A 13795-nucleotide genomic window follows, 5' to 3' on the forward strand; every position below is an offset into this window, starting at 1 on the left:
TTTCTCAGCCTCTGTGCTGATGACATTTTGGACTGGATACTTTGGGGGCTGTCCTGTGCAGTGCGGGATGTTTAGCAGCGTCCCTGGGCTTCACCTCCTAGATGCCAATAGCACCCCTCCCCTCCAAGTTGTGACAACTAAAAACATCTCCAGACGTTGCCGAATGTCTCTGGGGGATGATGGGGGACAAAATCACCCCTAGTTGAAGACCACTGCTCTAGGTCATCCATAATGAAAGGGCCCACCTGGGGTGCCGGCAGGGGGCTCACAGGAAAGTGTGTCAGGCTGGGGTTCAGGGCCCAGGGTGAGTGACCAGCTCTGCTGGGGGTGTTCTGGTTGCCTCGGGTGCTGCAGGTTTTTCCTTAGCCAGCACCTGGTATAGTGTCTGGCACATCCTAGATGCCCAATAAATACGTGTTGAATAAATGAATGAGTGAATGAGCATACTCTGTTTGCTTCCTTCACTGCTCTTATCCCAATTGTGACCACATATGGATGTGTTTTTTATTTATTGCCCACCTTCTCCCGCTGGATCACAAGCTCCACGAGGCAGGGATGACGGCTGTTACACTCACCAGTGCTTACTCAGCATTCTAGCACAATGCCCCGCACACTGGAAACACTCAACAAATGGTCGTTCATTGAATCAGTGAATGGGAAGGAGGGAGGGCAGAAAAGAGAAATAGATGCAGAAGGGAGGAAAGAAATGATGTGAGGGAAAGAAGGGAAGAGTAAGGAAAAAATGAACTGCAGAAAGAAGCAACATGTTTTGCTGTGGCATTTTCCAAAATATGATACATGTCCCCTGCCAGATACCTGCGAAATGATTTTAGGTCATTTTTACCATTTTCATTGGATAATTTATGTTAATTAATTATGACAAGTGATACTCTTTCCATTTATGATAGTTACATAACATTTCTTTATAAAATACATATAATTAGGTAGATTTGGGGACTTGATTGAAAAAACAAGAAAACTAAATCACGGTACAGCAGGTATTTGGATATGGCAAATTCTGTGACTGAGGCATGCCGACTCTGAACTTTGGGGCATTCTGAAGGGCGAAAGGAGCCAGGACCGGAAGTCAAGATTCCTGGGCTGTCGTGGCCTCAGCCCAGCGGGGTGACCCTTCCCAGGTAAGCTGGTCTGCTTACCTTCCGTGCACCTCAGCTCCCCCAGCATTCCAAGGGGGACAGGTAACTTCACTTACTTGCCACAGTACAAGTGTCTTACAATGCAGCAACGGGTGTGCTGAGCAAGTACTAAGCATTGTCACCTGTGAGGGATTATTTGTTGGCGGCGGGGGGGGGGCAGTCTCTCTATTACATCTGAATCCAGCGGGGCCACAGGGATCTTAAGTGGACACATCTTTTTTGATCAGCGATGCTGTCGCGGACACAGGTGCACAATGCCTCCCTTCCCTCCCCCACTGCAGGCCCCGGAGGAAGACAGGCCATGGGTGGCAGGTAAGGAAGGAGGGTCCAGCCCCCAGAGTGCAAGCAGCAGGGGTGACCCCAGTGCAGCAGGGGTTGGCTCTGCCCCATCTACAGCACTGGAGGACCCAGGTGCATGGAGCCTTCCTCGGGAAACACAGACATGGTGTCCCTTTCCCACAAGAATAGTAATTTGTCCCAGACCCCATTTCTGGCAGGAGCGGGTGCAGTGGGCCTGAGCTCCCAGCGGTGACTGCCCTCCGCCCCTTCTGTTCAGCAGTGAGCAGAGGTGGGACAGAGAGAGAGAGAGAGAAAGGAGAAGTGGGCGGGGAGAGAGAGAGGTGGGAAAGCCAGGGGACCAGAAAGTGGGTGAGGGCCAGTGACTCACTGCTTTCAGGATGCTGACGGCCTCCTTGCTGAGCCAGACCGGGTAGAGCACGTCGTCATGGAGGATGGACTCAAACAGATCGTCCTCGTTGTCGGCCTCGAAGGGGGGCTGACCAGCCATCATCTCGTACATCAGCACCCCCAGGGCCCACCAGTCCACCGAGGGGCCGTACTCCAACTCCTGCAGGATCTGTTTGGGAGACGGGCAATGTCAGGGTCCAGCGAAGGCTGCCCTCTGTGGCTACACCTGCGCCACAAGCGCCCGTGGGAAGACGCGCGTCTCTATTTCCAGCTTGCTCCTCTGTAGGGCGGAGCTGCCTTACATAAAATTAGGTTCTAAATCAGCAAGTTGAGTGACAATTGAGTTTGGGAGGCACCATGTTGGGGGCCAGCTTTCAAAAACCAATATCCACAGTCTGTCTTCCAGGGGGAACAAACTGCTGCTTCTTTGCCTGAGCATCAGATGAAGTTCCTGACTTGAATTGAGGGCCACGTAAAAAGCTGTGCACATTTTTGACACTAAAATCGGGGTGAGTGCGTGCAGCAAATTTGGGTCTCCCATTGCACGCTCAGCCCAGGGCACGGCTCACTGAGTGGAAGGGTGAGCAGAATCTTAGTCCTCTTTAAATGGTGACAATGCTGAATTTATGGAGGCCTGTGCTCTTGGAAAAGAAACTAGAGTTAATAAATCTCCCCACCCATTTGTGTTCTAATCATAAAGGATCACTATGCTCTTGCATATTCTGAGAAAAGACCCGTGACTTTCCTACGGCTCGCTGATGAATCCTTGTTTTCTTGCCTCTATAAAGCCCCAGACCCCCTTTTTATTTGAGGTGTTCCAAAAACGTTCTCCCTATTCCAAGAGCTCGAATCAAATCCCCTCCTTGGTTGTCTGGTGCATTTTATCTTTGACGGTGGCCATTTTTCTTATCTATGTTCTCTGCCTCTCTCTCTTTTCTCCCTCTGACCAAGTGTGTGCAGTCAAAGTCACTTAGGTTACATGCACGTATGACATGATGCTGAATACTCAGCACCATCGGCTTCCTGCAGAATGGTGTGTAAGGACTGCAGTTTTACAAACAGAATCAGAATGTCAGTGCACAAGAGGAATTCTATTCTGAGTCAAGAAGCTGCAGAAATTTTGAAAAGCAAGTAACTGCCCCATCCCAATTTTTCTTCAGCGCTGGCCATGTGCTGGAAGGATATGGAAGATAAACAAGGTTGCATCCAGTTTCACTCCAAGTTTGATTTCTGGGTGATCTCAAGCCAGTCACTTGACTTCCTCATCTATCAGATGAGGCTCAGATTCTCAGCTTAACCTCACAAGATTAATTAAGGTGGAAGATTTTGAAAACCTACTGCAAAATACAAAGCTCTGTATAATTAGAAGGTGGTACTAAATCCAGTTTTTCTTCTATAAGGTTTGGTCTCCACGTTTATATAGAATGTAGCAGGTCATTGATGTGTGTTTGGCTCAGAGCAGAAATAATGCTCAGTCAGAGAAGGACTAGGCATGGTACTGCCCAGAGACAGGCGGGTGGGTGGGAGGACATCTCTGGCTGCTCTCAGCGCTGTCATTCTATAAAGAACTCCAAAAGGTGAAGGCTGTGGAGGAGAAGCACGGCTGGAGTGCATGTACCCAAGGGGGGTGTATTTTGAGGACTCTCCCCCCCAAAATGGCAAGGGCCACTCCAGCTTGCAGGACACCCCAGGCAGGTAACTTCTCAGTTAACTTGTTACAGAACAAGGCTCCAGCTCAGTTCTCAGATTCCAAGATGGAAGAGAAGGCTGAACCCAAGTATCTAGACTGTCTCGGGTCTACTCAAAATGCCCTTCTAGAGGTTGTAGATTGCTTGGGATTAAATCAAAAGATGGGTAGAAGCATTTTGAAAACAGTAAAAACATGCACATTTTAGGACTCTTCAGGATTTAGAATGAAAAGGAATGTGAGCAAATGCAGCCAACTTTAAATTATTTGGGGCTGGTAAAGCTGCTTGGTTAGGACCTTTGGTCTCAGCCCAGTGGTCAGCACAGGGTATCTGTAAGGTCAGAGCTATAGGCTCCACTGAGGAGCCAGTAACTCTGCTCTGTTCCAAAGGCGAAGGGAAAGCCAAAGCCCAAGACTCCCTCAACCTTGAAAGACCCAGCGGCCCAGCCTGGCTCACCGTGGTACCACCTTCAAGGTCATGGTTATCACCCATCTCCTCCAGAAAGCTTTCCTGGATTTCTCCAGCTTTTCTCCTCTCCTCTGACACCCTAAGACCCTTGCCCTAAGATCTGGCAGGCACTTTCCACATACTACCAGCAGTTGAGCTACTTTTTTCATGGTCAGCTGTCTCCCCAGGGCATCCATAAGCCACCAGAGGGTAGGGACTCTACATTTTTCTGAATCTACCCCTGTGACCAGCCCAGTTCCAACACTCAGGGAGACTGGCTGCCAGGTGTGCCCACCGTGTGTATCTTCCTGGGCATGCCCCCTTCTCTCCTGGGCTCTGAGGGCCTTGGTGCTAAGGAAGCCACCCTCCAGCCTTGGGGAGTGGCACAGCTGGGTTCTGTGCCTCCTCAGTGTGGTGGGGAGGTGGCCTCCGGGTAGCCCTGTGTGTGCTCAGACAGGATGGCGCTGGGTAAACCACAGAGCAGCCCTGCCCACCCTTCCCCAGGCCCCTCCAGAGCCTTCCTATTTTGGGTGGCATCTTTTCTAAAATTCCCCTTAGGCTTGGCCCTAATTATCTGTTTCCTAATCACCTTGTCACGGATGGAGCTGGTGAGAAGGGCAAGGCTTCACATGCCATGGGAGGGCACCTGGTGCAGCAGCCAACCCCTTGATGGGTCAGAGCTGGGGTAGAAGAGCAGGCATTGGTCCCGATGACACCAGGCACTACCCAGGGCTGGCCGCCATTTGATGGGGAGCGGGGGCTGGGCATGGAGAAAGGAGAGGGGGGTGCCATGGAGGTCAGCCAAGGGCACACTGTGGGAAGAGAAGCCCCAGGGCAGAGCTAATGCCTCAGAACGTGTCTCTGGTTTCGGGGTTAGCCAGGTGTCTCACAACCCCTCCTATCTGAATACAGGCTTATGCTTTCTGAAGCATTTCCATGCTCTAATCTCATTAGATTCTCAAAATAGCTTGATGAGGTGGGTAGGGCAGGAATTATTTTTCCATTTGAAAGATGAGGAACCTGAGGGTCAAAAACATTTTGCCACTTGGTCAAGATCACATGGGGGCATTAGTGGTTAAGTCTGGCCTGGGATCTCAACTCTCAGGCCTGTGCTTTTCCCACCCCACTGCACAACCCGACGAGCATGATGACTGTGATGGAGCCGCCACTGACCCAGCACTTCCTGTGCGCCAGGCACTGTGCTAAATGCTTTAGCGGCATAATTTCATTTAACCTTCCCAATGACCCTTTGGTAAAGGTAGCGATACCCTTATCAGCTGTAATTTGCCTACAGTAAGACCAGGGATTTCATTTCGCGTGGAGTGGCGATGCTGCAGAGTTGGCACAAGTGTAGAATGGGAAGGAAGAGTGTCTAGGGCCCACTCTAAACAGAGACCAGAGTTATTCATTGTGAGTTTCACCAATGGTTTGCCTTTTGGGAAAGTTGTGTGGGTGTTTTGTTCATCATAAAGTGAATGTTTATCTTGGGCTGGGTCCTTGACTAGTACACTGGGCTGTCAACCCTTTGACTCTGGCATCAATTCACAGAGGGCCTAGAACCAAGCATTCTGATGATAAAGAGTGAATGAGGAAGGTGGTGGAAAAAGCAAGTCTCAATCGAGAGCTCTTACTTTCAATGATTTCTCCTTGGAGGTTAAATTCCCAGTGTCCCTGCTAAGAGAACATACTAGTAGAGACAGACTGAAATCTCTATTCTTCAGATCTTTTAGAAGATGGAGGTTCCAGTGAGAATTTACCTATTACCATCCTTACTCTATGACCCTCCTCAGGCCCCCCTGTGTCTTAGTCTGGGCTGTGGAAAGACTCTCAACCATCCTTCCCTGACCCTCTGGCTTCTGATCTACACTGCTGTTGCCCGTCTTCTTTCTGGGACAGGTCTGATGATGACCCTCCTTCCACTGGGAAACCCTCAGTGGGTCCACAGATCCTACAGAATAAAGGCCACTTTCCTTGGTCCTTTTTCTTAATCTTGTTCATCACTAAGAGCACTAAGAAATCCTCTGTTCTAGCCACACTATCTTCCTTTCTAAAAAAGGCCAAGAATGTTCTCATCCCCTGGTCTTTGCTCATGTTGGAGTATCATAAGTTCTCATTCCTTTATTCATTCAACAAACCATTACTAAGAGACTGACTAGTGTGCCGGAGCTTGGGAGTACCCAGATTAGAAACATAGCCCTGCCTTAAAGGATTCAGAGCCCAGGGATACTGAGCCTCCTTGCCTGCCCCACGCCCACTCCAGTCCTTCCTGCTGTTTTCAGGAATGCTCCCTACTCCATACCACCAAAGGAAATCCTGCTGATTCTCTACAACTCAATTCATCCACCAGGTGCTCTAAGAAACCCTTCCTGATCCCTGAGGTTACTGTCTTGTGTTGTGTACCTATTTATTCTGCTTAATTCATTGTTTACTTATCTGTCACTCTCTTTAGACACAAAGTCATTTTAGGAGAGCCACCAGGGTCTTAGTCAATTCTTCATCCCCACATCGCTTTGTGTCTAGCAGGTGCTCAAACAATGCCCACTGGAAGGAAATGAAAACTGGTTGTGCTAACCCCTACCCACCATGGACAATGCTTAAAGGGGATTGGTACTTCCTGCTCATCTCACACGTGTCAGAACACATAGGACCATTTTCATTAAGTATCTATGACAGACTGTGTCTTAAACCTGAATCATACCACACTAGATATCTCTCAGTCTAGGCAAGACCGACCTGCAGAAGCTGAAGGCAAACAAACACTTTATGATGAACAAAACACCCAAGCAGCTCCCATGAAAGGCAACCTACTGGCGAGGCTTACCATGAACATCTCTGATCTCTATTAAAATGAGGCCCAGGCACTCTCCTCTTCCTGTTCAATCTGTGTGCCTGCTATGCGGAATCACTGCTGCACTAGAAATGGCAACTACTTCTTGGTTCCACTATAGGCAAATTATAGCTGATAAAGCTAATCACTGCCTTTATCAATGGCTCTCCGTTATTCTGGTTATTAAAAATTGAAAGCAATCATACAAGTCAACAAACGTCTCTTGGTCCTAGTTTCGCTGGTAGTTCTGGACTGGGATGAGAGGATGCTCCGTGAGGGCCTGGCCAGCTTTGGGGAATGGCCTGTTACTCTCAGTTCACCATTATCTCCCCATCACCACCACTTCCTTATGGAGAAGTCGGCAAGCCTTTTACCTTTCCTTTTCTCCCTCCTCCCTGGAATCCATTCTGGTTTTCCAGAGCCTTCCCCAGCACCGCTAGATGACCCTGGCATATGGGGATGGACTCAGGCCTCAGCCCTGGCAACAGGAGGAGGTGGCCCTTTGTCCATGGTCTTACCTCGGGAGCAATGTAGTCAGGAGTCCCGCAGAATGTGGTGGTCGTCACACCGTTCAGAATCCCTTCCTTGCACATTCCGAAGTCGGCCAGCTTGCAATGACCTTCTGCATCCAGAAGGATGTTGTCCAGTTTCAAATCCCTATAAGATGGGCCAGAACCACATGGTTAATGCTTCACTCAGCCCAATATGACCTTTTTGAGGTGGAGAGGTATGCACATCTCAGGGAAATCTGCTACAGAAAGGAAAGTCTTCAAGGAGGCTTGATCTGCCAACAACCAACCCCAGTCCAGGGCTCCTGCCCACAATGGCCAACCCCCAAAAGTGCCCCCCATTCATTCCAGCCTGAGGGAGGAGCTTCTGTAACCTCAGGAATGTCTTAACACTGCTTTGGTTTAAAGAAGTCGGCAGCTATTTATTGAAGCCCTACTATATGCTGAAATCCATATTATTCAGATCTTGATAAGAGAGAAAGAAGGAACTTATGCCCCTCCCTTTATGAGTTAATCATGGGGATCAGGTGGTGGGACAAGACTAACACATATTGGCACCAATGAAGCAGATAAACCACATAAGAACTAGGTGCTACTTTATAGGGCACTATGTGAGCTGTTGTGTTTTGGGGGGAGCGGGGGAGGGAGACCATTGATGGCTGGTGCAGGCAGGGAGGGCTCCCAGGAAACTGACTCTCAAGAGAAGCTTGGCTAGGTGGTAAGGTCTGGACAGAGCATGAAGAGAAAAGGTGGGAGGGAGGGGAAGGCCAACACAGTACATGCAAAAGGCAGTGAAGAGACCAGAGAACTGAGTCCCAGTAAATGGTGAGGCAAGACAGACATGTTGAAACCAAACACGAAGAGCCCAGAACGCCAGGAAGAGGGGTCTAAAATTCATGCTGAGGGGCTGAGGGTAACTGAAGCCCCAGCCTGCACGAGCACACACGACGCATTTGCAAGATCAGTCTCTTAGGGGCAAGCAGGCCAAGCAGGGGAAGGGTCTGGGTGCAGGAAGGAAGGCCCATTGGTTGCAATAACCAGGCCCCATAGAGCTGGGTGGTTCTCAGGCCTCAGCCAGTGCAGCTTCCATGTGGCCTATTTTACAGTTCGGGTTTCCCCTAAGATCTCGTATAGAATCTAGGGTTCTGGATAAGAATTCCCCAAGTCTGCAAATTCCAGACCTGTCCCATATAAAGATCTCGATGGAGGTCCTCACCCTGGGTCTCTCTCAGCAGTCACTCTGGGGTGGGGGGGTCTTGCAAAGAAGGCCGACTCCCCGGCACACAGAGCAAGAGGGGCCTTTCTCACAAGCCTGCTGGCGTCTGGACTTGAACTCCGGCCACCGTCAGGAATCCAGGCCTGAGTGCAAAGGTGGGGCAGGAAGCACTCTAAGGCCAGCCTGTCTTGCACCCGTGGCCCCATTTCCTCACACAGCTGGGACTTCTTGAGAAAAGAGAAAGCACATAAAATGTGCTGCTCTAAGCAAATGCTTGGGAGCTACAGAAAGAAGAGTGCGCCCGAGCCCTTGGGACCAGGGCTCCCCGAGTCCCCACCCTGGCCACCGTGTGTGGTCAAGGCTCCGCGCTGGTTGGTGTGCGGGGGGAGCAGTGAGGGGAACATGACTCGGGTGCAGGCGGCCTGGGTTGCAATCACTACTGGGGTGTGGTCCTGGTGCAGTCATCTTGCTGGTCTGTAACCCCATGTGCTGGCGTGAAGGGTTACTGTGATGAGGAGTGTGAAAGTAGCCAGTCTTTAATACCCTAACAGCTGCTTCCTTCACGAGGAAACTGAGAGGGAGCAGCGTGTCCTGCAAACGTTTGAGTGGTTGAGAGGCTGACCCACGGCCCTGCTGAGTTAGGGCCCCTTACATGCTCTCCAGTCTATAAAGTTGCCTTTCCAAGACCTACCCTTGCCCACCATGATCACCATGGCAACACCCACGCTAATAGTAACCACAACCTGCGGAAAGCACCTGGTAGTCTACAAACCACATTCGTATTCTGAACAACCCTGAGAGTAAGGAAGAGCACACTCTGCACGACGGTGGCAGAAACAAGCACAGGGAGACTGGAAGAGGGCAAGTGACTTCCGTAAGGTGACAGGGTGCTGGTGGGACTGTGACCTGAACTCAGGTCCCTGGCTCTGAAGGCTGGCACCGCCGCCTCTGTGCACTACACTCCCCTACCTTCCTGCCTTCTCAGTGGTGGATGACTTTCAGTGCCAGCCACCAACCCCAAATATATAAAGGACCCCGCATGTCATCGCTCAAGCACTCTCTTCTAAAGCCTTTGTTATGTCATAGGAAGGACTCGTTCTCATTTGTATGAATGGAATAGGTTCAGAAGATTCTGAGCCAACCCGAACCTTGCCCTTGTGCTGAAAATTGCGACTCAGTGTTTCCGGCCCATCAGGCTCAGCCTTTCCTTCTGCTCGGGGGGCTCCTACTCAGAGCAAGAGAAGGTGGACCACCTAGTTTCTCCCCACCTCCCGCTCTTCTCTGCCTGCCCTGGCCTAGGTGCACACCGTCCCTGGGCTCCCTGCCCCTCTGCTCCCTGGAGAGAGAAGTCACTCCTGCTGAAGGCCCAGGGCGGCCACCAGGGCCGAGCATGTTTTTCAGCAGCTGCCCCTCTGCTGTAGCGAAGGGAGGCCCCAGGCCAAAGCATTTCTTCCCACTGTCCTGTCTATGATGCCTGACATCTTCCTTGGAGTCCCCCTCCACTGCCTGTATTTATCTAAACTCCAACTCCCCATGGGAAACCAAGTCCCAAGGAAGAGTGATTTATGTTCCTTTCCTTTTGTAACAGGAAAGATTAGCACAGCTTGAAAGACCCCTGGGGGCCAGAAAGGCCGCTACTGGAACTTTATTTCTCTGGGGGTCTTCAGTCTCATTAAAAAGAAAAATACTCATACCACAGAGACCAAATTTGTCTTGTCCCGGGCTCTGAGTGAGTTCCTGAGTGGGGTTTCAGGGGATGGGAGCACTCAGGGAAGCCCAGGGCCATGCTTGCTCAGGTGGAGAAAGAGAGAGGAGAGAGAATGCCCTTCCCTGCAAGGGAGAGGGGACGGAGCCTACAGAAAGAAGGTGGTACCCCCAAAGTTCTGCTCGCTGCACAGCTGGCTGAGAGTGGTGGTCCCCTCATGATTTCCCTTGCCTTCTCCTACCAGCACTGCTGTGCCAGGACCCCTGCCTTTCTAGCTCCCATTCCTGCCCTAAGATTTCTCTACCTCTTGACTTTTAGTGTTGTCTCTCCCCTAGGGGTCCCTCAGCCTCCCTGGGAAGCAGGGTCGGGAACAATCATTTCCCAGCCTTGCCTGCTCTGAAGCCCAGCTTGCAGGGCAGGGTGACTGGACTTTTCTTTTTGAGAGAAAGTTCCCCTGGCACTCGGGTCATGGTTGTGCACACAGTAGGTACCTGTCAAACTCGTGGACTGACAGTTTTGCAAAGAGGGGCTCCTGCCTAGACGTCAATCCCTCTCTACTCAGTCCCCAAATACAAGGCCAGGGCACTTCTGAGGACTGGGACATTTTTTAAGGAGTAGGGTTTTTTTCCTTTTTTTTTTTTTTTTTTAATAATGGAAACAGATACAGCAACATCCCTTTCCCTTTGAGCCAATGTAACTAGCCTTTATTTATTAAGTTGATCTATTAATAGTTTTATTCAATCTTTTTCAATAGGTTAATACATTCATGTGTTCATAAAGTCCAAAGTGTAAAGGGCCTACAGGAAATATTCTCCCTCCTGCCTCTGTTCCCCAGACACCCCTTTCTCCCCCTACAGGCAATTGCTTTTTACTCATTCCTTGTGTATCCTCTTGGTCACACTTTATACGTAAATAAGAAAATGTGGGGCTTCCCTGGTGGCGCAGTGGTTAAGAATCCGCCTGCCAATGAAGGGGACACGGGTTCGAGCCCTGGTCCGGGAAGATCCCACATGCCACGGAGCAACTAAGCCTGTGCACCACAACTACTGAGACTGCGCTCTAGAGCCCACGAGCCACAACTACTGAGCCCGTGTGCCACAACTACTGAAGCTCGTGTGCCTAGAGCCCATGCTCCACAACGAGAGAAGCCACTGCAATGAGAAGCCCGCGCACCACAACGAAGAGTAGCCCCCCCTCGCCGCAACTAAGAAAGCCCGCGCGCAGCAACGGAGACCCAATACAGCCAAAAATAAATAAATAAAATAAATAAATTTATTAAAAAAAATGTGAATGTACATTCATTTCCTCCCTTTTAACTGAATGGGAGCTTGTTATATGCACTCATTCATACCTTATATCTTCTACTTATATATTGGCTATATTGGAGATCTTTCTGTCTTGGCACATGAAGAGTCTACTAATTCATTTTTATGGCTGTATGATACTCCACCATATTTTGGGGGGGCCATTTAAGGTGCTTCTAATATTGTGCTATTATAAATAGTGCTGCTGTGATTAAGTTTGTACATATGACATCTTGTGCGTATATGAAAGTAACTGTACACATATCGTAGAAATTTCTGAGTCAAATAGTAAAAAATGTGGATTTTGATGAATGTTGTCAAACTGCCCTCCTTAGAGGTTGAACAGTTTACATTTCCATAAGCATATATGATAGTCCCTGCTTGCTACCATGGTGTGCTACCAAGTTTCTGGTAGTGTGATAGGTAAAAACAGTATTTCAGTATATCCCTAGGTTTCTCTGTAAGTTTGGGCATTTTTCCTATATTTAAAAGTGATCTGTATTTTTTTTTTTCTGTGAACTGTTACCTATTTTCCTTTGGTGGTGTTTGTTTTTTATTGATTGTTAGGAGTTCTTTCTATATTAGGAAACAACCTTTGTGTGGGCTAAGAATTGCAAATGCTTGTCCCAGTTTACTCTTTGACTTTTGACATTGCTTATGCTGGTTTTTGCCAGGCCAATCTTATTTCTTTTGATGTAACTGAACTGATGTTTAATTTTATGGTTTTTGGAGTTTATGTTTTCATTTGAAAGTCTTTGTTTTACCCATTTCAAAGTTATAAAAGCATTCTCCCAAGGTTTCTCACTAGTACTTTTATGCTTTCATTTTATAAACATAAGTCTTTGATATAATTGGAATTTGTCCTGATAAAAGGTGTGAAGTATAGATCCAACTTTGTTTCCAGACTTCTAGTAAGTTGCCCCAATCCAATATGTTAAATAGTTCATCTTTTCCTCATTGATTGAAATACCACCTTTAATAAATACTGGTATTAAATGTCCATATATATTTGGATTTATTTCTGTACCCTTCACTCTATAACATTGATCTGTACCATACTTTTTAAATTATTGTAGGTTTAAAATATGTTTTAATAGCCAGCAGGACTGGTCCCCTTCTTCTTTTTCAAAATTTCCTGGCTACTCTTGTGTATTTACTTTTCCATACGAACTTTAGAATCATCTGTGTAGTTAAAAAAAAAATTCCTAGTGATGTTTTTTATTGGAAACGTGTTTAAAGTTATAAATTAACTCAAGGAGAATTGATCTTTCTATGATGTTGAGTCTTCCTATTCAATAACATTGTTTGTTTTTCCATTTGTTCAAATCTTGCCTGTGTCCTATAGGAGCATTTTAAAGTTCTCTCCTATAGATCTTGTAATACACTTTTGTTATATTTCATGGCAGCCTGCCAGTTGTCCCAATATTCATTCTCACTTTCTTCCTTAGTGAGAGAATGTTGATTTCTTTTAAGCCACGCACACAGTGATGCAGCTATAAACTAGAATTCAAAGCCTTCTTTAGGGCTGGGCATGGTTATGTGACTAAGTTCTAGCCAATCAGATGTGTGGAAGTCTCCTTGAAAGGAAGAGCCTTACACTTCTTCTTTCCTTCCTCTATCCTATTGCCTGAATGAGGATGTAATGCCTGGAGTCTTAGCAGCCACCTTCGACCATAAAGATAAGGACCACGCCCCAGGAATGGACTACCTATACTTCCAGATAACATTCATATGAAAAAGAAAAACTTGTATTGTATTTAAAGCACCGTTGTCTGGGTTTTATATGTTAACTGCTACTGAATCTACTTCTAAATAATCCAAGTTATTATTTTATATTTCACATTCCTATTGTAAATAGGATCTTTTCTTCCATTATATCTTCTATCAGGTTACACATATTTGTACTAACTATTGATTTCTGCTAACCATTCTGTGCCCTGCTGCTACACTGAATGATCTTTATTTTTGTAAAGGAGTTTTTCCAGTTGATTCTCCTGGGTTTTCCAAATCATCTGTAATTAGTGATCATTTTTACCTCCTCCTTTTCAGTGATTATATTTCTAACTTATTTCTTCTGTCTGATTGTGTTGACTAGAACCTTGAGAACAATGCTAAAGAATAATGGTGGGAGTGAGCACCTTTGGTAGTCCCTGATCTTAGCGGGTGGGGCTCCCAGAATTTCTTCCTCAGGCAGAATACCTTTATTATAGCCCCTGTCACATGGCACCTGGATCGAAGACTTCCTTACTGTACTT

General features: G+C 47.8%; 2 protein-coding genes across 4 annotated transcripts in view; one reads left to right on the forward strand and one right to left on the reverse strand.

Annotated features, from left to right (window-relative positions):
* Positions 1 to 13795, forward strand: part of ATP6V1E2 (ATPase H+ transporting V1 subunit E2) — a 454269-nt gene that overhangs the window by 350879 nt on the left and 89595 nt on the right. The window lies entirely within an intron of this gene.
* PRKCE (protein kinase C epsilon) overlaps positions 1 to 13795 on the reverse strand; it is a 596864-nt gene that overhangs the window by 119540 nt on the left and 463529 nt on the right. For all 3 annotated transcript variants that reach the window (XM_082358123.1, XM_082358124.1, XM_082358125.1), the window contains 2 exons: positions 7325 to 7463; positions 1825 to 2013 (listed from right to left, as the gene is read on the reverse strand). In XM_082358123.1, the coding sequence (XP_082214249.1) occupies positions 1825 to 2013; positions 7325 to 7463 (328 nt within the window). The remainder of the gene's footprint in view (positions 1 to 1824; positions 2014 to 7324; positions 7464 to 13795) is intronic.

This window comes from Balaenoptera borealis, assembly GCF_965194805.1.
Source record: "Balaenoptera borealis genome assembly, chromosome: 15".
Classification (NCBI taxonomy): Eukaryota; Metazoa; Chordata; class Mammalia; order Artiodactyla; family Balaenopteridae; genus Balaenoptera; species Balaenoptera borealis.